Source organism: Oncorhynchus keta, chromosome 28 (genome assembly GCF_023373465.1).
Source record: "Oncorhynchus keta strain PuntledgeMale-10-30-2019 chromosome 28, Oket_V2, whole genome shotgun sequence".
Taxonomy (NCBI): Eukaryota; Metazoa; Chordata; class Actinopteri; order Salmoniformes; family Salmonidae; genus Oncorhynchus; species Oncorhynchus keta.
The window spans coordinates 18,153,619-18,177,435 of record NC_068448.1 but is presented as its reverse complement, the minus strand read 5'-3'; the positions used below and the strand labels follow the sequence as shown (position 1 = coordinate 18,177,435).

The window sequence follows — 23,817 nt, the reverse complement described above, 5'->3', positions numbered from 1 at the left end:
TCAGCACCACCCACTCTCCTTCTTCCCTGCAATCGATGACGAGAGACCCCATTCATGCATCGTTTTTGATAGCTGGGGGATCAGACTAAATGAAATGAAACGCCAGGCGTGGAGAACAAGAAATAATGGGAGGGGGAACATAAAACTCGTCTCGCCTCCATCCAGTCCAGTGCTCTGTCTCTGCTTTATTGCAAAGCCTATAATGTTTAGATTATAATGTGGGTGATATGATTTTGTCTGTCTGGGTTGTGACCAGTAAATCTGATCTGTTTTTTTTTGTGTGTTTTTACTGAGGACGTAACCATGACAAACGATGTAGACCTCTAATGGCATGTTAAAATATCTTTGTGGGGGAGGGGTGATGTGGGTGGGGGTTATTGGCTGAAGCTGCATCCGCTCCACAATGAAACAATCCCCTCCCCCAGCCTCATCTCCCCCTCTCTCTTCATGTGGACTGACAGGTCTCTCTCTACCTGGCTGGGTCACTCATCGGGACCGCCATCTCTTCTCTTACTCAGATTTTCTGGGACCAGATGACAAATCAAAAAGAAAAGGCCAAATTAGCTAGAAATTACACATCCTTTATAGCTGTAATAAGTGGACGATTAATAAACAAAACAATAGCCAAACCTGTATCTGATAACAGATTGTATTATTCTAATAGAGCCTGTACATTTTCAACGTAGGCCTACACAAACTAATGGCGTAAACAAAGTTGATGGGAACTCAGAATACCACTTCCGATTTGCCATTAGAAAGAGTGCAGCCTAGGTGCGCAACAGCGGCAGCTTCTTTTGCTTAGCAGGCAGCAGCATCACTTTCGACGCACAGCTCAATTTCATAGTTTGCTGTGGAGCTGAACATTTGTGTAAAATAATATACATTAAACGTGAACAATGGCTACTGACTCCTGGGCTCTGGCTGTCGATAAACAGGAATCTACGACTGACTCTGTAAGTTTAAATATTTCGCTAGCTCATTAGCTAGCTGAATTCCCAACCATGCATGACGAAAAGCATCAGACTTTATGCTGCTACCTAGCAAGCTTGCTAGCGCAGCCAACTGTAGCTGAGGCAATTTGTGGCTGAACTGTCAGAGGTTAGCTAGCTAACCATGTGCTGATGGTGTGCCACTGTTAACTGACACACCTTCTGAATGACTGTAGCGATGTTTGTTATGCCTTTGAAGTTGTTGGCATAATTTGAGCTTCAGTGCAGACACGTGCTTGCCAATATTTGATGAGGGGAAACTTAGATATTTGCGTACTAACAACATGTTTCTTTCTCTTACAAGTTCGGCTCCTTGGTGATAAGATCTCCACCTCGAGGTGGAGGTGATGCTGCACCTAGAAAGGCAAAAGGTAAAATCACTGGTGTCAATAAAACTTTGCCAGTGATATCATGTATTATTGTTTATGACCTTTGTGATAAAATGGGGTGATGAGTTTTTGTTGTTCCTTCAGGTACCACAAAACAAGTGGAGAATGGCACCAAAGTGGAAGAAAAAGGTGTGTGATTTCCCAGGGTTTATTTTAATCTCCCCATCATCATGTCTCCATTCAGTTACTACAACAGGCCATTCACCTGTCATTCTTGCCTTGTAGAGGACAAAGCGGCCCAGTCGTTGTTGAATAAGATGATCCACACCAGCCTTGTGAACACTACCAATCAAGTAGAGGTTCTTCAGAGGGATCCAAAATCTCCTCTTTACTCGGTCAAGACATTTGAAGAGCTGAGACTGTATGTCATCTCAGTGTTCAAATTCACCATTGCTTACTAATTTACAAATGTGTATAGGCCTACCTCACATGAAACCTACTCTATAACGTGTATTTTAACCTGAGTTAGGATCTACAACATTACTTTTTTCCAGTATTGTGTGTGGTGTTCAACATGTTTGGTTGGCATTTTTTATATGTGGAAACACTGGAAACACTTATCTCCTTCACTAGCTTTAAGCACCAGCTGTCAGAGCAGCTCACAGATTACTGCACCTGTACATAAGCACACCTATAATTTAGCCCAAACAACTACCTCTTCCACTACTGTATTTATTTATTTATTTTGTTCCTTTGCACCCCATTTTTTTATTTCTACTTTGCACATTTCTTCCACTGCAAATCTACCATTCCAGTGTTTTACTTGCTATATTGTATTTACTTTGCCACCATGGCCTTTTTTTGCCTTTACCTCCCTTATCTCACCTCATTTGCTCACATCGTATATAGACTTGTTTCTACTGTATTATTGACTGTATGTTTGTTTTACTCCATGTGTAACTCTGTGTCGTTGTATGTGTCGAACTGCTTTGCTTTATCTTGGTCAGGTCGCAATTGTAAATGAGAACTTGTTCTCAACTTGCCTACTTGGTTAAATTTAAATAAAGGTGAAATAAAACTAAATAAATGTGGTGTTTTAAACATTCTTCCATCTCAGGAAAGATGAGCTGCTAAGAGGAGTGTATGACATGGGTTTCAACAGACCCTCTAAGATCCAGGAGAATGCCCTGCCCATGATGCTGGCAGAGCCGTGAGTACCCATTTCATTTAGCTCAATGCTCCTTGTGATTAAGCTCAATAATAGAGGAAATAGCCTTGATATTTTGCATATTTGAATGGGTTGTGTGTTCTGATATTAAACATTTCATTTTAACCTTCAGTCAGATGTAGTCAAACTAGTTATTAACCATTATCATGTTTATGTATACAGTAATATAGTTGTTTGATTGGATTTTGATGTGAAATTAATGGAATCTACATGATCTACCTTTTAGTCCCCCATTGTTCTCTCTTCAGCGTGTATTATCCCTCTGGTTCCAGACCTCAGAACCTGATTGCCCAATCACAGTCCGGCACAGGTAAAACAGCTGCCTTTGTGCTGGCCATGCTCAGCCATGTTGACCCAGCGAACAAATGGACTCAGGTGAGTTGACATCTCCACCTTCAGTACTGATATATACTGGAGCCATTAGCACTACTCAGGCTATGGTCTTGAACTTAGCTTTAAGAAGCTAGACCTCTGATACAGGTACTCAGAGGTCAGGTAATCAGCAAGTTCAGAAATAGTTTTTATGGGTTTGTTTGTTTTATGAAGAGCGACTGCAGATCAGGGTAGCAGGTAAAATGAAAGTGCCTTGGTATAGAATACTTCCATCACAGTGTGTTGCTTTTTTAGTTGGTTGATTTTATAGATAAAAGCCTCATATTACTAAAACTCCTTATTTTGCCCCCTCAGTGTCTTTGCATTGCCCCAACGTACGAACTAGCTTTGCAGACTGGTAAAGTCATTGAACAGATGGGGAAATTCTATCCTGAGGTCAAATTGGCATATGCCATTCGTGGCAATAAATGTAAGTGTCAAAACATTCATGCTTTTTTATTCTGAATACAATTTGTAATGTTATGGTGCATAATTTCACTGGGGAAATTGTAATCAATGCCGGTGCTCTCACACAAATGTCATGGCGGAAGCATAACTTTCAATAAGTTGTATTATAAAATGGATGTTCTGTAAAAGATGCTAATGAGAATCATAATTAACTGTCCTATATGTCTCTGGTTGCTGAGCAGTGGACCGAGGGACGAAGCTTCAGGAGCAAATTGTCATCGGGACACCTGGCACGGTCCTAGACTGGTGCTCCAAACTGAAAATCATCGACCCCAAGAAGATCAGCGTCTTCGTCCTGGACGAGGCTGACGTCATGATTGCCACACAAGGTCACCAGGACCAGAGCATCCGGATCCAACGGTGAGTTTTCTCATAAGTTGTAAATGTACAGTACTCTCATCTAGCATAACCTAAGTCCTACAAGACAAGCTCGTCTTGCAGGCCAGTAATTACATGAGTGTTGCTATTAAGTATTGCTCCCGAGTGGCGCAGTGGTCTAAGGCACTGCATCTCAGTGCTAGAGGCTTCGCTACAGACCCTGGTTTAATTCCAGGCTGTATCACAACCGGCCGTGATTGGGAGTCCCATAGGGCAGCGCACAATTGGCCCAGCGCGTTAGGGTTTGGTCGGGGTAGCCCATCACTGTAAATAAGAATTTCTTCTTAACTGACTTGCCTAGTTTAATAAAATAAAACATTAACCTCTTGAATGATAGGGCAACATTTGTATTTCTGCCTAAATAGACGTATGCAAATATATTCTTTCATGAGATAAACAATAACTGGTAATGTTGTATAGTTTTAGAACGTTTGGGAACTTACCTTTCTGGTAAAAATAGTTAAATTGTTGAGGTGTACTCACTTTTGAGGACACAACCTCAAGTACATAGTACAAATATTAGGAAAATATGAAAAATCAATTTTTTCTATTCAACAAAAGTGGGGCAATAGGGCTTGAAATCATACTTTCTACATAAAGTACTTTGTAAACAACTTACTATAGATTTCACCTTTCTTATAACTCATATAAATATTGTCATACTTAGTGACAGTACAATATTGGCACTATTTTACATAACTGACGAGAATTCTAAACGTCCACTGAGCGGTGCAGAGACGCCATTCAAATTTGTGCAGAATCGTTACAACTTCAGTTTGTCTGTGACTTATAGAAAGTGGTCTTGTTTAAATTCTATGACATGATTTGTTTTGTTTTTTTCATGTTGAGAGCTCAATCCGTCTGAGAATATCACAGCGAGATAGAAGTTCTATTGTATCCGCTAGTCTCCCACTTCATATGTGCTATTGCAAGCATAGCTGTGAGTTTCACAGACACAGGAAATTGTTCCTTTGCCTGGATAGGCCAGAGAATGTGACGTGTCACTCCCTATAAATGTAGGGTCTGAAACCTGAGTCTTCAAGTCATCTGTATGAGAGTGGTAGCAGAGAGCAGACCAGTCGGAAACCGGTTCAGAACCACTCAAAGTCCACCATATAGGGGACTTAACATCTTTGTTTACAAACACCTGTAAAAGGGCTCTTAAAGACATAGTTGTCACCAAAGTTCCAGATCACGTATTTTTTAAATGTCCTGCTTTGGCTGGATGTGTCAATGTGTAGTTCATACATACTTAATCTATAAGCAGAAATATTGTCTTACTCAATTAGCTGCAAAATCCCTAGTTTGAAAGCGACTGTTTTTCTGGAAGCTGTACTGCACATTTTTCCAACATTTTGCCCCATGTCGGTCAGCCCACTAGCAATTAAAGTTCAACCAAAGAGCTTCAGCCCCTTGCCATTTGAGTGACAGCTAGGAAAATGCACCCACAGTAGAACGAGAGGGAGTGCAATGACGTGGTGCACATACTGTATCTGCACATGTGTGACCTAGTAAGCAATTTTCGGGGTCCACTTTTATCTTGTGAGCACTACTTTCAGAACTACGATCTGAAAAGTATACAAAAGTACTGGAGCATCGGCTTCCGGTGACGCAAATTAGGAAATGGTTGCCTAGTTTTTCGTACTGCATATCAGTTGGGTATTTCCCCCCCTAAATTCAAGTATTTACTCTGAGCATTGTAATAACTTAAACAAAATGGAAAGGGGGAAAATAGGAAAAGGTTGCGGAGCTACAACAGCCCGTACGTAACAAGACAGCAGAAGATATAATCGTCGATGAACCCGAGATGGCTAATGCTAGCGCAAATAAGATAGCAGCAGCAAAGGAACCCTCATTTCGTGAGGTGATAAAGGAGGAATTGCGCGAGGCACTCACAGGCTTACGAGAGGAACTTCGAGAAGATGTAAGAAAATAACTCAATGAGTTCAAGAAGGACATTAACCAGAAACTTGAAGAAAACAAAGAAGAACTTCACAGCATATTTACAAGAATGGGGGATGGAGAACAGCACATTGGGGAAATGGACACATGGAACTCCAGTCAAGGAAATACTTGAAGTCACTGAAAAGCCAACACGCACTACAGGCAAAAGTGACAGAACTCTAAGGTTTCTCGCGATGAAACAACATTAGACTTTATAACGTAGTAGAGGGCACCGAAATTCGTTGAGGGTCTATTCAAAGACATACTTGAAGATGACACTGACCTGGGAATTGAGAGAGCACACTGAGCTCTGGCCCCAAAACACCCCAGTGGTGCCCCACCAACATCCATAGTAGTATGGTTCCTAAAATTCTCAGTCAAATAGAAAGTCTTACATGCAACCTTAAAAAAGCCTGTTAACTTCCAAGGCCAACGAGTGTTCTTTTGATCATGACTATGCGGGAGAGATACTGAAAAGGAAAGAATACACCCCAATTAAGAAAGCACTTAAAGAGAAGGGTATTCGCTTCCAAACACCATTCCTGGCAAAAATGTGGGTATTTTTGGAAAATGGCCTGGTTACATACGAGCATGCAGAGGAGGCGGCTGAGGATCTGAAGACGAGGGGCATCCCAGTGGAGTATACCGCCAGGAGAAAGGCCACATCACCGGCGGAAAGACTCCAGCAGGCTCTCCCATGGATCATTGTCGACAAGCAGAGTCATGGACAAAGAGGGAAACCACCTCAGCGAGAGGACGTTCACATCCGAGAGAGACTCGGGCATTTCCAACGGGAAGATGGAAGACACTGAATCGGATTTAACGGAATTAATAGTTACCGTGAGCTTTAAAGACGTTGGGTTGTTACGGTTGACATTGCAATAGGTAAAATATCTCCCCTATTTTCCCCCAATGCTGAACAAGGGTGAGTATCCAAAAGTATGTGTTCTTTATGAACACACTAAGTAGCGTCACGTTAACAACATATATATTAGCTCAGGATTAATGACATTGACAACGGGGCGACAGAAGGGCATATCAAGGGGAGGATTCATGATTTGCAAGCATGACCGATATAGTTTTCACTTGTAATTAACCAATGTGTATAAGCGACGGAATAGGCGCCCTTATTATTTTCGGTTCCAACAGGTCTTGCTTGTGACTAAGTCACGCATTTTCAAATCTGAGCGAGGGGTCCCTCTTGCGGACAGGTTCATCCCCTCAAACCCCAGAGGCAAGAGACAGTCCTCTGACATGGGAGTCCAAATACCAAATTATTTTCCCACTTTGGTTTACTTTATTATTATTGTTGATTTTTCGTTCATTTTTAGGCTCATGATAAGCTGGCAGATATGGTGCAGTTTTTTTATTTATTTATATCGATGCATCATTGAGAATTTAAGGTCACAAGTCTCAATGTAAATGGACTGGGGAGTGCCATCAAGAGAAGTAAGGTAATAGCAAAGATGAAATGGGAGGGAGTTGACATACTATTCTGACTATTCCACATCTGAACACGAGAAACTCAAGAAAATGGGATATAGCAATACTTTTTTTTCTTTTTACAAAATGGGTAGAAAGGGAGTTGCAATCTTGATCCCAAATGCAGTTAATTTTGAGTTTGTCAGAAATAAAAGACGAGGGTAGATTTATACTTAAATGTAAACTGGATAACAAGGAAGTTATATTAAATAATGTATACGCACCCCCAGGGAGTGACATGGTCTTCTACAGGAAGGTGTTTGATTTAATTGCCACAGAAACCTCTGGCACTCTTATATGTGGAGGGGATTTTAACACTATTTTAAACTCAATTGGACAGCACAAATCAAAATAGGAAAATTAGTCTAGTTGCTAAAAAGATCAATAGGATATTGCTGGATCTAGGACTGCTCGATGTATTGCGTGACACCCACAATATCGATAAGGAATATACTTTTTACTCAGCCTGCCACACTGAATACTCCAGGTTAGACTACTTTTTCATGTACAATGCAGATAGACACAGGCTTAAGGATTGTTGGATCAGGCAGAGCGACTTATCATATCATAATGGAGTTTACCTAACTCTACATCTTGATAGCAAACTAAGAAATACTATATGGAGACTTAATAGAAGCATGCTGAATGATCCAGCATTCAAGGAATCAATAAAGACAGAATTTAACATTATTTGGAGAATAATGATAACGGGGAAGTATCTCCTGCTATATTGTGGGATGCAGCTAAGGCGGTTATTAGAGGAAAGATCGATCATCTCTCAAGAAAAAGATTAAAGCACAGAAACTGCTGAAATTACAGGAAACCCTAAGAAACTTAGAACGATCTCATAGTCAATACAAGACTCTCTTATATTACGAGAGAATCAAAAGGTAAAACAGGAAATTGACCAGATTTATAGAGAAGAAGTAAAGAAAAAGCTCAGGTTCCTGAAACAACAATATTGTGAAGCAGGCTCAAAGGCAACCAAATTACTAGCCTGGAGACTCAGGAAACAAGCACAGAATACCATTTTCAAAATAAAAGACCCCAAAACAAAGATGATCACATGCAAATTAGATGAAATACAGAATGCATTTGAATCATATTACACATCTGTACGAGCAATTCTTAACACTGATTATAAACTATAAGCATCAATAATAGCTAAAAGAATGGAGAACATGGCCCCCCGGGTGGCGCAGTGGTTAAGGGCGCTGTACTGCAGCGCCAGCTGTGCCATCAGAGTCCCTGGGTTCGCGCCCAGGCTCTGTCGTAACCGGCCGCGACCGGGAGGTTGGTCGGTTGGGGTGTCCTTGTCTCATCGCGCACCAGCGACTCCTGTGGCGGGTTGGGCGCAGTGTACGCTAGCCAAGGTGGCCAGGTGCATGGTGTTTCCTCCGGCGCATTGGTGCGGCTGGCTTCCGGGTTGGATGCGCACTGTGTTAAGAAGCAGTGCGGCTTGGTTGGGTTGTGTATCAGAGGACGCATGACTTTCAACCTTTGTCTCTCCCGAGCCCGTACGGGAGTTGTAGCGATGAGACAAGATAGTAGCTACTACAACAATTGGATACCACGAAAAAGGGGTAAAAAGAAAAAAAAGAATGGAGAACATAATCCCAGAATTGATTGACGGAGATCAAACTGGTTTCATACAAAATAGGCAGACCGAGGACAATATAAGGAGAACACTACATGTCATGGACCACATTAATCAGTCTAAATGCAGAAAAAGCACTTGATTCAGTAGGATGGGATTATCTATTCCAAGGAAAGATTTGGTTTCAACAAAGTGATACAGTGCATCAAAACACTGTATTCATGTCCCATCGCTAGAATAAAGATAAATGGAAATTTGTCACAAACGATAAAATTAGGGCGAGGGGCAAGACCAGGCTATAATCTTTCACCCACGCTCTTCTCCTTGTACCTCAAACCATTAGCACAGGCAATAAGACAGGACCCAACTTGAGGGAATAACAAGAGACAGTGAACATAAGATATGCTGATGATGTTCTGTTATTCCTTAAAGACCCAGGCTCAAGTGTACCTAGATTGATGGATGTTTTACATTTACATTTAAGTCATTTAGCAGACGATTTGGAACATATTCAGGGTATGTGCTTAACGTATATAATTATATAAGTATATAATTATAGCCCTCAGAAAGAGCTGAAGAGTAAGTATAACTTACACTGGACCTCTTCATCCATTAAATATCTTGAAATATATCTACCAAAAGATACACCCAAACTTTATTGCATGAATTACGATCACATCAACAAGAAAATAAATGGTGACCTAGACAGGTGGAATTCACTTCCCTTAGATGTTAGTAGTAGAATTGAAACAATCAAAATGAACATCCTGCCGAGGTTACTGTATTTGTTCCAATCATAGAAATCTCACCTAAACAGTTTAGTGAATGGAATAAACAGATAACAACAGGTTTATCTGGAACAGTAAGAGACCAACAATTAGATATACAACATTACAATTATCAAACAACTGTGGGGGTGTGGCCTTGCCAAACCTAAAATATTATTATGTGTCAGCCTAATTGAGACCTCTAGTGTGTTGGTGCAATCCAGAGTACGAATCCAAATGGAAAGACATTGAGACTACTTTGACAGAGATACCCATACAGTCAGTTTTGGGAAATAAGGACATGGTAATAGAAATATACAGTAGACAAAATCAGTGGATTAATTTCTCTCTGAAGACATGGTTTAGGGTAGTTAAGCAAAATAATTTAGACAGAGAGATCAAACTGCTGAGTTGGCCCGCATACGAACCCAGGCTCATCCCTGCAACTCAGGACAGCAGATTTAAACAATGGACACAGAAAGGCATCACATCATTCAGTACAATTATAAGGAATGGGGACCTAGATAACTTCCAGGACCTGAGTAAAAAACATGGCTTGGATAAACAAGCAAAAAACAAACATGTTTACAGATACCTACAAGTTCAACACTATTTCTTAAGGGAGATAAAAGTGACTGACCCTCGAGCACCTCAAAAGTATTCACTAACGCATACAACTTGGGGTAACAAAATAACTATTTCAAATCTCTACTTGGGCATTCAATCCTCAAAGAAACATTCTACAAACTATATTAAAAAGAAATGGGAGGAGGAACTTAACATTGAACTGATGAAACATGGTTGAACATATTAGAAACTCAAGGTCATGGAGAGAATTCTGTTGGAAGAATGTTATGTTTCTTCATAACACCTAAACTGAAATCAAAACAGACTGGCTCCCTACATCCTTGTTGGAGAGAATGTGGTTTATTGAGGGTGGATCAATCTCATGTCTTTTGGACTTGCCCCGCAATCAAAACTTACTGGATCTAACATTGGAAAAATAATGGGATTTGACATAGAACAAACATTAATTTCTTTGTACTTGGGTGAAATACCTGATAACTTAAATAGAGAAAAGTACCCCTTGAAGGTCCTACTGGCAGCCAGTAAAAAGGCTGTCACTAGGAAATGGCTACAAAAAGACCCTCCCACAGTGACACAATGGATAGACATTGTAAAAGAAATACACCGTATGGAGCCGTATGACCTTTGCTTTAAGAACACAAGAGGAGAGAGGTCAGGAATACTGGGAAAAATGGGTTTTGTACTTGAAAAAGGTCAATGAATGTCAATGTAACTAATATGATGAAGGTGCACTAACTGCCAGATCTTTTTTGTTCTTTATTTGTACGTACTTTGTGTTCCTACAATAAAAACAAAGTATAAAAAAAGTACTGGTGCATCTCATTAATGACCACTGATGGTGATTAGTTACCTTAGCTTCTTCAGCTGGTTATCTTGAGGACTTTTCCTGTTGTGATGTATTTTTCTGATGCAAATAAACTGTGTTTTTAGCTAACTAAATGATGACGGCTAATACTAAGCATTCATTCATTATCCACCTGGAGAAACTCTGACTTTTCCCTCCCCCACCCCACGCAGAATGTTGCCAAATGAATGTCAGATGCTGCTGTTTTCAGCCACGTTTGAGGACTCAGTCTGGAAGTTTGCCGAGAGAGTTGTGCCAGACCCCAACATCATCAAGTTGAAACGTGAAGAGGAGACTCTGGACACCATCAAGCAGTATTACGTGCTCTGCAATGATAAGGACGAGAAGTTCACAGCCCTCTGTAATATCTACGGAGCCATCACCATCGCCCAGGCTATGATCTTCTGTCACGTGAGTCTGTCCTCCTTCTCAACGTATCATAGGAATTACATTTCTGGGGGATTTGGGTTGATATGGTACATAAACTAGCCTAATATAGTAAAGAAATAAAGGTGTTTGTATGGTACATAAAGTAACAGAAATAATCAATGGTCTTTGCCTTTGTAGACCCGAAGGACAGCTGGCTGGCTGTCTGCTGAGCTGACCAAAGAGGGCCATGTGGTGGCACTGCTGAGTGGGGAGATGACTGTTGAGCAGAGAGCGGCCATCATTGAACGCTTCAGGGAGGGCAAAGAGAAAGTCCTAGTGACCACCAACGTATGCTCCAGAGGTGAATATCAAGAAAATTAAAGCATGATAAATGTAACCAATTGTATTTATGTAGGATGATGATTGTGTTTCGCTTTGACATTGAACATTTTAGATAATAACATGCTTTTCTTTTTCAATAGGCATTGATATTGAGCAAGTTTCCGTGGTGATCAACTTTGACCTGCCCATAGACAAAGACGGAAACGCTGACAACGAGACATACCTTCACCGGATTGGCCGAACAGGACGTTTCGGCAAGAGGGGGCTTGCCGTCAATATGATTGACAGCAAACACAGCATGAACATTCTCAACCAAATCGAGGAGCATTTCAGTACATTTCTGTCTCTATACCAATTAATTACAACATTGTACATATTGATCTATATAATAGTGTTCTCATTAGTAACCTAACCTTTCGTCTCGTTTTTTCCACACAGATAAGAAGATAAACAAACTTGACACTGACGATCTGGATGAAATCGAGAAAATCAGCAACTGAAGAGGATGCTATCCTTTATAAATCATAATTGAATGCATCTAATATTTCTGCAGGTGGGACTGTTGCCTCACATTAATAATATACTACACAGATTATACACTTAGGGTTAGCTAGCGAGCCAGCCAGCTAATGTTCGCTAGCTAGTTAACAGTAAACTTTAACTTGAAATGAAAACAACTTTCTGACAAAATGAGAAATAATTATATCTGAAAATATAACTAGCTAGACTCTCTTACCCATATACATGGATGGACACTTCTCCCTCTCTGTCACGGATGCCATGGTTGCCTTAGTTTTAAGATGTAATCCGGAGACAGGTGTTTTACACAACAGCCTTCTGTGTATTCTCGTTTATACTCCCATCTTCATATTTGCAATCATACGCCAGAATTTTCTTCATCTCCTTAGCGATCATACTCTAATTCTACTGATTTCAAAACTCGACCCTCCAGAAAGTGGAAAGCAACCCAATGCAGTTCTACTATGAGATAACTATCAAAAAAAGCTGGCAGACCAATATGAACTCATCTCTTTGCATGTCCAGCCCATCCGTTATCTCAGGAACCTTCCCGCTAGACGTGATTGGCTGTCTTTTCCTGTGGCTAAACCAACTAGGCTCGTAATTTAACAATATTATTTGTATACACAGATGGCATACAAGTTTTATCAAGGCACATGAAAGTTCACATGTTCCAGAAGGCATTTTGATAATAATAACAAAAACAATAGTTTACATTCAAATGGCTCTCCTGTGAAGTGGTGACCCGTGACATATGCCTAGTTTCTTGAAATGAGTCACATTTATGCTTTTGGACTTAAGTCACTTTAAGGATTTATTTGAATGTTTACATGAAATGACAGTATGTTAGCCATGCCTTAATAATATGCAAAACATTTATATTGCATAGATTCTGCTATTTGAAACTATTAGGATTACAGTTGGTTTTCATTTGCTATACTTTTTATCGAGTGGTTACACTAAACTAATATTTTACCCTCTTGATCGGGTGCTCTCCTCAGAGGAATGCATAGGTGTATGCATTGGCCATATGGTTGTTTGCAGCATTATTCAATATATTGAATAAAACGGAGAACACTTTGCAAAAGTTAGACTAATGGGAGAAGTTTGCTGTGCTGATTTGTCTTAAAACCCCTTATTTTATAGAATCATAAGAGTGGAAAGGTAATGTGATTTGAAGTTGAGCAAATGAGAAGTACTATACTAACTAAACTGGAGAAATGTCCCTTCCTTATTAATGAGAAGGAACTCATGATCAATCTAGTCTAGACTAACAATCCTTGAGAGATTTACAGCATTTCAGTATTGCAACACTAAATACATTCTTCATAGTTTGGATGCACGGGTGTTTCACGGTAATCCTAAGATTCCATTGTAATATTACTGTGAGTATTAGAGCGGTTGCACATTTACATTTAAGTCATTGAGCAGACGCTCTTAGCCAGAGCGACTTACAAATTGGTGTATTTTAAGTTTTCCCAATAGGGCTCTGCAAATCTCGGATGGGAGTTTGTTTCGGTGAACAAAACTTGTTTCCAGTCACATTCAATTAGTTTGAAACTAACATGAAGGTTTGAGTCAGAATTGATTGGTTAATATTTTCCTTAAACTATTGGTATGCTTATTCTGTCAACTGACAAAAATTGGGCACTTTTACCAAGTAAAATAAGATTGTATGGAATGTACCTAAATGGTTAGGAATATATTTATTTAGAGAATCTTTATTGAGCAAAACACCATTTAATAATGTTTTTTGTACCTTAGTGAATGTTATTTATATTTGGACTGTGCTTGAACTAAACTTGTTAAGTGTTTAGAGTGTTTACCTTGGCTATGGAAGCCATACATATCCTCTGCTGAATCTATTCTCTTATACTTGTCTGCACTTTTTGGTTTTGTTGTAATAAAGATTACCCTACCTAATGTCTGTCTGTCCGGTAATTATTGAGGTTTGTTTCCCCTTGTAATATACATGGTTGATTGAAAATACAAAACATACCTTGCCAGACCCGATCGAGCCAAAGGTTCTTTACAAATTGCCATTGAACAATGGAAACGAGCACTATTTTAGTAATAATAAAAAAGAAAAATACAATAAGTATTAAATCAAAAGTTGAGACACCTGCTCATTCAAGGTTTTTTAACTTAAATAACACATGGAATCATGTAGTAACCAAAAAAGAGTCAAACAAAATACATTTTATATTCTTCCTTTGCCTTGATGACAGCTTTGCACACACTCAACCAGCTTCACCTGGAATTATTTTCCAACCGTCTTGAAGGAATTCCCACATGCTGAGCACTTGTTGGCTGCTTTTCCTTCACTCTACGGTCCAACTCATCCCAAACCATCTCAATTGGGTTGAAGTCAGGTGATTGTGGGGGCCAGGTCATCTGATGCAGCACTCCATCACTCTCCTTGGTCAAATAGCCCTTACACAGCCTGGAGGTGTGTTTTGGGTCATTGTCCTGTTGAAAGACAAATTATAGTCCCACTCAGTGCAAACCAGATGGGATGGTGTATTGCTGCAGAATGCTGTGGTAGCCATGCTGGTTAAGTGTGCCTTGAATTCTAAATAACTAAATCACTGACCATGTCACCAGCAAAGCACCCCACACCATCACACCACCTCCATGCTTCACGGTGGGAACCACACATGCATCCGTTCATTACTCTGCGTCTCACAAAGTCGGTGGTTGGAACCAAAAATCTCAGATTGGACTCCACCGGTCTAATGTCCAGTGCTCGTGTTTCTTGGCCCAAGCAAGTCTCTTATTATTGGTTTCCTTTTAGTAGTGGTTTCTTTGCAGAAATTATAATAATAATAATATATGCCATTTAGCAGACGCTTTTATCCAAAGCGACTTACAGTCATGTGTGCATACATTCTACGTATGGGTGGTCCCGGGGATCGAACCCACTACCCTGGCGTTACAAGCGCCATGCTCTACCAACTGAGCTACAGAAGGACCACCCAAATTGGACCATGGCCTGATTCACGCAGTCTCCTCTGAACAGTTGATGTTGAGATGTGTGTGTTACTTAAACTGTGTGAAGCATTTATTTGGGCTGTTAGAAGCTGGTAACTCTATTGAACTTATCCTCTGCAGCAGAGGTAATTCTGGGTCCTTTCCTGTGGCGGTCCTCATGAGAGCCAGTTTCATCATAGTGCTTGATGTTTTTTGCAACTGCACTTGAAGAAATGTTCCAGATTGACTGACTGACCTTCATGTTAAGTAATGATGGACTGTCATTTCTCTTTGTTTTATGAGCTGTTCTTGCCATAATATGGACTTGGCCTTTTACCAAATAGGGCTATCTTCTGTGTACGACCCCTTCCTTGTAACAGCACAACTGATTGGCTCAAAAGCATTAAGATGGAAAGAATTCCACAAATTAACTTTTAACAAGGCACACCTGTTAATTGAAACGCTGCCTCATGTAGTTGGTTGAGAGAATGCCAAGAGTGTGCAAAGCTGTCATCAAAGCAAACAGTGGCTACTTTGAAGACTCAAATATAAAATATATTTTGATTTAACACTTCTTTGGTTACTACGTTATTTCATAGTTTTGATGTCTTCACTATTATTCTACAATGTAGAAAATAGTGAAAAAGCCTGGAATGAGTAGGTGTCCAAACTTTTGACTGGTACTATCTATCTGTATATACACACACATATATATATATATATATAGTATTCAAAACACCTGCTCTTTCCATGACGGACCAGGTGAAAGCTGTGATCCCTTATTGATGTCACTTGATAAATCAACTTCAATCAATTTAAATGAAAGGAAGGAGAGGATAAAGAATGATTTGTCAGCCTTGAGACATGAATTATGTACAGTATGTGTGCCATTCAGAGCGTGCATGTGCAAGACAAAAAATATAAGTGCCTTTGAACGGGGTATTGAAGTAGGTGCCAGACGCACCGGTTTGTGTCAAGAAGTGCAATGCTGCTGGGTTTTTCACACTCAGTTTCCTGTGTATCAAGAATGTCCCACTACCGAAAGGTCATCCAGCCAACTTCAAATCTATGGGAAGCATTGGAGTCAACATATGACAGTATCCCTGTGGAACACTTTCAAACACCTTGTAGACGAATTAAGGCTGTTCTGGGAGGGTCCTACATTTTTGGTATACTCAGTGTATATTTTTCGGATAAAAACACTGTTGTTTGTTATTCTGTCTTTCATCTGAGCTTAGGCTGAGTTCATATCCTCCTGAAAGATGCACAGTACTGATCTTTTCAAGATGCCATGTTCAGGTCCTTGAATGTTCTGCGAAGGAGTCAATCTACACCGGTCTCGATGTAACCATCCAGGTACATAAATCAGTTCTACCAAATTTCTATCAACATATTAAATGTGCAACCAGAGGGAAAAAAATTCTAGATCACCTGTACTCCACACAGAGACACGTACAAAGCTCTCCCTCGCCCTCCATTTAGTAAATCCGACCACAACTCTATTCTCCCGATTCCTGCTTACAAGCAAAAATTAAGCAGGAAGCACCAGTGACTCGGCCTATAAAAAAGTGGTCAGATAAAGCAGATGCTAAACTACAGGACTGTTTTGCTATAACAGACTGGAACATGTTCCGGGATTCTTCCGATTGCATTGAGGAGTACACCACATCAGTCACTGGTTTTATCAATAAGTGCATCGAGGACGTCGTCCCGACAGTGACTGTACGTACATACCCCAACCAGAAGCCATGGATTACAGGCAACATTCACACTGAGCTAAAGGGTAGAGCTGATGCTTTCAAGGTGCGGGACACTAACCTGGAAGATTGCAAGAAATCCTGCTATGCCCTGCGACGAACCATCAAACAGGCAAAGCGTCAATACAGGCCTAAGATTGAATCATACTACACAGGCTCTGACGCTCGTCTTATGTGGCAAGGCCTGCAAACTATTACAGACTACAAAGGGAAGCACAGCTGCGAGCTGCCCAGTGACACAAGCCTACCAGACGAGCTAAATCACTTCTATGCTCGCTTCGAGGCAAGCAACACTGAGGCATGCATGAGAGAAACAGCTGTTCTGTACAACTGTGTGATCACGCTCTCTGTAGCCGACATGAGTAAGACCTTTAAACAGGTCAACATACATAAGGCTGCGGGGCAAGACGGATTACCAGGACGTGTGCTCCGGGCATGTGCTGATCAACTGGCAGGTGTCAACTGGCAGGTGACTTTTTAACATGTCCCTGATTGAGTCTGTAATACCAACATGTTTCAGGCAGACCACAATAGTGCCTGTGCCCAAGAACACAAAGGCAACCTGCCTAAATGACTACAGACCCGTAGCACTCACGTCCGTAGCCATGAAGTGCTTTGAAAGGTTGGTAATGGCTCACATCAACACCATTATCCCAGAAACCCTAGACCCACCCCAATTTGCATACCACCCAAACAGATCCACAGATGATGCAATCTCTATTGCACTCTACACTGCCCTTTCCCGACTGGACAAAAGGAACACTTATGTGAGAATGCTATTCATTGACTACAGCTCGGCGTTCAACACCATAGTACCCTCAAAGCTCACCACTAAGCTAAGGATCTTGGTTCTAAACACCTCCCTCCGCAACTGAATCCTGGACTTCCTAACAGGCCGCCCCCAGGTGGTGAGGGTAAGTAGTAACACATCTTCCATGCTAATCCTCAACACTGGAGCTCCACAGGGGTGCGTGCTCAGTCCCCTCCTGTACTCCCTGTTCCCCCCGACTGCATGGCCAGGCACGACTCCCAACACCCTCATTAAGTTTGCAGACGACAACGATGACACAGCCTATAGGGAGGTCAGAGACCTGACCGTGTGGTGCCAGAATAACAACCTATCCCTCTACATTTCCTCTACATTCTTTCTCATCATAGTCACTGTGATGGCATTCTTGCAGAAAGCCACTGGGTGTGCAGACTTTTGTACCATCAGTGGTGAAATAAATCATGGCTAGCTAACTAACTATATGTCTGCTCATCGGGGTTGGAGCAAAAGCCTTCATACCCGGTAGCTGCTCAGGAGGAGACTGGCCACCCCTTTTGAGAGCACTGGCCAACTGAGCTAGCTAATCGTATTGACATGCCAGTAAGACAACATGTAACGTTGCTGCACTTGATTTCCTTGTTGACCAGTTACAGTAGCTAGCAAATTAGCTAGTGTTAGCTAGCTAAGCTGTCAGATCCAAGTAGGTAACAAAGAGAGGACATACTTGCCTCTAGAATAACCGTGCAAGATAAGAATAATAGCAAACATATCTGCAGCATACCTTGCATTTTAGCAGATAGATAAGTCTCGCTTTTGTTTGTCAACACTCCAGCGGAAAGTTTTGAGGCTTTTTCAGCAGGCAGCGTCACTCAAATTATCAACACAGCTATCGTTACCTTGACAACGCTGCTCGCCTCGCACGCTCGCACATCAACAGGTGCCCCCTGGTGCAAGCAAAGGAGCGTGCAGAATCAGTAGCATCCATTCCATTTCTATCACAACTGCCTCCAGTCCAGATAGAGATGTTTTGCACTGTGCAAGAACTGTAATTGAAACATTACACCAGATTTAACACTAATATCCTTCTTCAATCTTAGGTTATATAACATCACAACAAAATGATAGAGATGCATAAATCATTGCAGAAATAGAACAAAAACAACATAGCTTAGGCCTATCATGTCACAGTGTATAATGTTTAACTTAATTCATAGTCAACAGAAAACATTTAAAACTGTAAAATAACTGGTTTATATTTCAAACAATAAAATGTCTATCTTGAGATGTAACAAGACAGGCACACAACATTTAAATCTGCTAGTGCATTTGTAATGATACAAAACCTACTTTGAGAGTTAAACTATGATGCATACTTAAAGTACATTAAGGAGAAAATGTAATGCCAGAAACATGTGTTGAACAAAACAGCACTGGAAGCCATAGAATTACATTTAGAAAGAAACCTATGGGTAATGTTGCCTTATATCATAATGTATAATGTACATATTATATACAATAATAATCCCCTCCTTATACACCATAAATGGTCACCAAGAAAAGATCCAGAGCAGCATGGCTTGCCAGCATTGATGTGCTGGTTGGACCACAAGAGCTACAGTAGCTTGGTGGTCACAGATCGGTTCATGCAGTCTTACCAACTCCTATGAACAATTCCATTGGAATTGGTAAGACACAAACAGATCAAGGACCACCAGGCTACTACTACAATACTTTCTGCCTACTAGGGCAACTCCAGTATGTTGTTCTGGGCATAGAGGTCCTCTGTCACTTGGTATACCTCAGAGATGAGAGGCAGGGTGTCCCCTAGCACAGCCATCACCTGCTCTGGGCTACCTACATTCATCACATCAAAGAACGTAGCACGACCTGGGAGAGCCCAGAACGCTGTGCCGGCAGCCTTGCGGATGATCCATGCATGGTGCTGGGCGAGGGACTCATTATAGGCCTCAGAGCACATGACCGAGGTATTGCTGTCCTCAGTGCTGGTTTGTAGCCTCTCCAGGAATAGCTCCAGCCAGCGTAGGGCACGGTGCAGCCTCAGGAGGGTGCGGCAGCCGGACTCTGGGAAACTGCCTCTCTTGGTCAGGTCCACCAGTTGGCTGTCCAGTTCATACTTGACCATAGACTGGATGGTGACGTAGTGGGCCCCATTCTCACCATTCAGATGGTTGACCAGGATTTGGATCTTGTTGACAGCATCCTTGGAGATGAAGGAAAACACACTCCCAAGGCAGTTCATGAATCTGGAAATAAAGGACAATCAACACATTTTAATCATACACATAAAAGCCATTTTATTGGACTACCATGATGCATTCATATATAAGCCTACCCAACCCAAGTCTTCAAATATGTCATTATTCTAAATAACTTTATTTTGAAACAACCAGAATCATTTACAACTGAGATAAATGATGACTTTTTTTAAGGATACCTAACTAGATTATGTGCATAAACTGATTAGTACGGCTTGCCAACTATGCCAGACTCAAGGATTTGTTTACATTAGCCCAATGCCAAGGCTAAATCAAATTAAAGTGTATTGTGTGTATAAACAGTGTAACAAAAATGCAATGTACAGTTGTAGATACAGTATATTAAAATTAGCTATGTGAGAATACAGTAGACATATATGAATATACATTGTGAAAAACTGTATAAATTAAACTGGAAATCAAAGTTTATTGGTCACGTACACAGTTTAGCAGATGTTAAAGCAGGTGCAGCAAAATGCTTATCTTACTAGCTCCTAGCGAAGCAGTAAAATGTAAACAAAGTTTTTTTTCATACAAAAAATTGAAATCAAGAAATGTAAGAATGAATCAAATTAACAACCCAAATAGCACTGCAACAGTAATCCAAATGCAATCTATACGTACAATGAGGGAAAAAAGTATTTGATCCCCTGCTGATTTTGTATGTTTGCCCACTGACAAAGAAATTATCAGTCTATAATTTTAATGGTAAGTTTATTTGAACAGTGAGAGACAGAATAACAACAAAAAAATCCAGAAAAACACATGTCAAAAATGTTATACATTTATTTGCATTTTAATGAGGGAAATAAGTATTGGACCCCTCTGCAAAACATGACTTAGTACTTGGTGGCAAAACCCTTGTTGGCAATCACAGAGGTTAGACGTTTCTTGTAGTTGGCCACCAGGTTTGCACACATCTCAGGAGGGATTTTGTCCCACTCCTCTTTGCAGATCTTCCCCAAGTCATTAAGGTTTCGAGGCTGATGTTTGGCAACACGAAACTTCAGCTCCCTCCACAGATTTCCTATGGGATTAAGGTCTGGAGACTGGCTAGGCCACTCCAGGACCTTAATGTGCTTCTTCTTGAGCCACTCCTTTGTTGCCTTGGCAGTGTGTTTTGGGTCATTGTCATAATGGAATACCCATCCACAACCCATTTCAATGCCCTGGCTGAGGGAAGGAGATTCCCACCCAAGATTTGACGGTACATGGCCCCGTCCATCGTCCCTTTGATGCGGTGAAGTTGTCCTGCCCCCTTAGCAGAAAAACACCCCGGAAGCATAATGTTTCCACCACCATGTTTGACGGTGGGGATGGTGTTCTTGGGGTCATAGGCAGCATTCCTCCTCCTCCAAACACGGCGAGTTGAGTTGATGCCAAAGAGCTCCATTTCGGTCTCATCTGACCACAACACTTTCACCCAGTTGTCCTCTGAATCATTCAGATGTTCATTGGCAAACTTCAGACGGGCATGTATATGTGCTTTCTTGAGCAGGGGGACCTTGTGGGCGCTGCAGGATTTCAGTCCTTCACGGCATAGTGTGTTACCAATTGTTTTCTTGGTGACTATGGTCCCAGCTGCATTGAGATCATTGACAAGATCCTACCGTGTAGTTCTGGGCTGATTCCTCACCGTTCTCATGATCGTTGCAACTCCACGAGGTGAGATCTTGCATGGAGCCCCAGGCCGAGGGAGATGGACAGTTCTTTTGTGTTTCTTCCATTTGCAAATAATCGCACCAACTGTTGTCACCTTCTCACCAAGCTGCTTGGCGATGGTCTTGTAGCCCATTCCAGCCTTGTGTAGGTCTACAATCTTGTCCCTGACATCCTTGGAGAGTTCTTTGGTCTTGGCCATGGTGGAGAGTTTGGAATCTGATTGATTGATTGCTTCTGTGGACAGGTGTCTTTTATACAGGTAACAAACTGAGATTAGGAGCACTCCCTTTAAGAGTGTGCGCCTAATCTCAGCTCGTTACCTGTATAAAAGAATTCTGGGAGCCAGAAATCTTTCTGATTGAGAGGGGGTCAAATAGTTATTTCCCTCATTAAAAGGCAAATCAATTTATAACATTTTTGACATGCATTTTTCTGGATTTTTGTTGTTGTTATTCTGTCTCTCACTGTTCAAATAACCATACGATTAAAATTATAGACTGATAATTTCTTTGTCAGTGGGCAAATGTACAAAATCAGCAGGGGATCAAATACTTCCCCCCCCTTCACTGTACAGTTTATACCCCGGATTAATTTACACAAGATATACTAAGAATCATATGTACAGCAGTAGACATATAACTGTCGTGTCAAGAATCATGTATATAAATAAATATGTGGTGTGTATAAACAGTGTAACTAAAATGCAATAGTAGTAGAAATATTAGAATGAGCTATGTCGAGAATACAGTACTTAAATACACAATACAAAACCCCATGGGAAAATGTTTTGAACAAGAATAGACTGACAAGTTTCAGAAGAAAGTTCTTTGTTTCTAGCTATTTTGAGTCTGTAATCAAACCCAAATGCTGATGCTCCAGATACTCAACTAGTCTAAAGGCCAGTTTTATTGCTTCTTTAATCAGAACCACAGTTTTCAGCTGTGCTAACATAATTGAAAAATAGTTTTCTAATGATCAATTAGCCTTTTAAAATTATAAACTTGGATTTGCTAGCACAAAGTGCCATTGGAACACAGGAGTGATGGTTGCTGATAATGGGCCTCTGTATGCCTATGTAGATATTATTCCTTTTTTAAATGTATTTTTCATTTTTAAATCGGCCGTTTCCAGCTACAATAGTGATTTACAACATTAACAGTGTCTACACTGTATTTCTGATCAATTTGATGTTATTTTATTGGACTATTTTTTTGGCTTTTCTTTCATAAACAATTACATTTCTAAGTGACCCCAAACTTTTGAACGGTAGTGTAAATGTATGTGAAAAACCAGTATGTGAATAAAAAGGTGTGGATCGAAGTAGTTATATAGGATGAGTCGTGAATAGAATACAGTATATACATATAAAGTGGGTAGAACAGTAGGTAAACATGATTAAAGTGAGCAGTGTTCAATGGCTCTAGGTACATAGGGCAGCAGTCTAAGTTCCAGGGTAAAGTACAGGGTAGTAGATGGTTAGTGAGTGTCTAAGGTGCATGGCAGGTTACTGGGCACAGACTGGCTTGTGGTGACTGTTTAACAGTCGGATGGCCTGGAGGTAGAAGCTGTTTATCAGTCTTTTGGTCCCAGCTTTGATGCACCTGTACTGTCTCCGCTTTATAAATGATAGCGGAGTGAACAGACCATGGCTCGGGTGCCCAAGGTCCTCCTTAGGGGTCTTCTAGGCCTTGCTGTGACACCGGGTGCTGTAACGTTAGATGTTCTGGAGGGTAGGTAGTTTACCAGCTACCAGTAATTACCTGAGTATCTAGGCTTACTGTAGCATTTAAAAGACTTACCTTACGAGACCACGCCACCCTGCTACGTAATGCTCAAGGAATACTTCTTTGTGTTCAGAGAGGCATGACTTAAAAGTGTCAAGAACCTCTTGTAAAGTGAATTTCAGATCCTCCAATGCTACAGCCATGGCTACCCGGAAGTACGTCTAAAAATGAACAATAATTAAAGTAGCGATTTTAGAAGCTTGACTGGGTTCTATTTAACCTCTGATCTTTGATAACCGATCATAATAACACATTTCTACCAAAATTATGCATTCTGATAACCCCTTGCAGACCCTGTTTGTCAAGATAACCAAACCACAGTGCGCAGGTCTGCGCCGGTCCGAAGCGCGTGAGAACTGCAGTTCCAAAGAGAGTCGATAATG

The 23,817-nt window shown here is 40.9% G+C and overlaps 2 protein-coding genes across 5 annotated transcripts; one reads left to right on the top strand and one right to left on the bottom strand.

Annotated features, from left to right (window-relative positions):
* Window positions 1-682: 682 nt before the first annotated feature.
* On the top strand, window positions 683-14,139 carry ddx19a (DEAD-box helicase 19a). 4 transcript variants are annotated; one of them, XM_035740149.2, is made up of 12 exons: window positions 683-953; window positions 1,294-1,360; window positions 1,463-1,507; window positions 1,604-1,739; window positions 2,436-2,528; window positions 2,795-2,921; window positions 3,234-3,348; window positions 3,569-3,746; window positions 11,160-11,397; window positions 11,554-11,716; window positions 11,838-12,029; window positions 12,136-14,139. In XM_035740149.2, the coding sequence occupies exons 1-12, from the start codon at window positions 897-899 to the stop codon at window positions 12,195-12,197; spliced, it is 1,473 nt and encodes a 490-aa protein (XP_035596042.1). In that variant the 5' UTR covers window positions 683-896; the 3' UTR covers window positions 12,198-14,139. The 4 variants fall into 4 exon arrangements, with proteins under 4 accessions (XP_035596042.1, XP_035596040.1, XP_035596043.1 ...); XM_035740151.2 differs by having other exon boundaries at window positions 685-953; window positions 2,819-2,921; XM_035740147.2 differs by having other exon boundaries at window positions 11,838-14,139.
* Window positions 14,140-18,939: 4,800 nt separating this feature from the next.
* LOC118360757 (ceramide-1-phosphate transfer protein-like) lies at window positions 18,940-23,764 on the bottom strand. The gene is made up of 2 exons (XM_035740146.2): window positions 23,450-23,764; window positions 18,940-19,976 (listed from the first exon to the last, which is right to left on the bottom strand). The coding sequence occupies exons 1-2, from the start codon at window positions 23,575-23,577 to the stop codon at window positions 19,454-19,456; spliced, it is 651 nt and encodes a 216-aa protein (XP_035596039.1). The 5' UTR covers window positions 23,578-23,764; the 3' UTR covers window positions 18,940-19,453.
* Window positions 23,765-23,817: the final 53 nt, after the last annotated feature.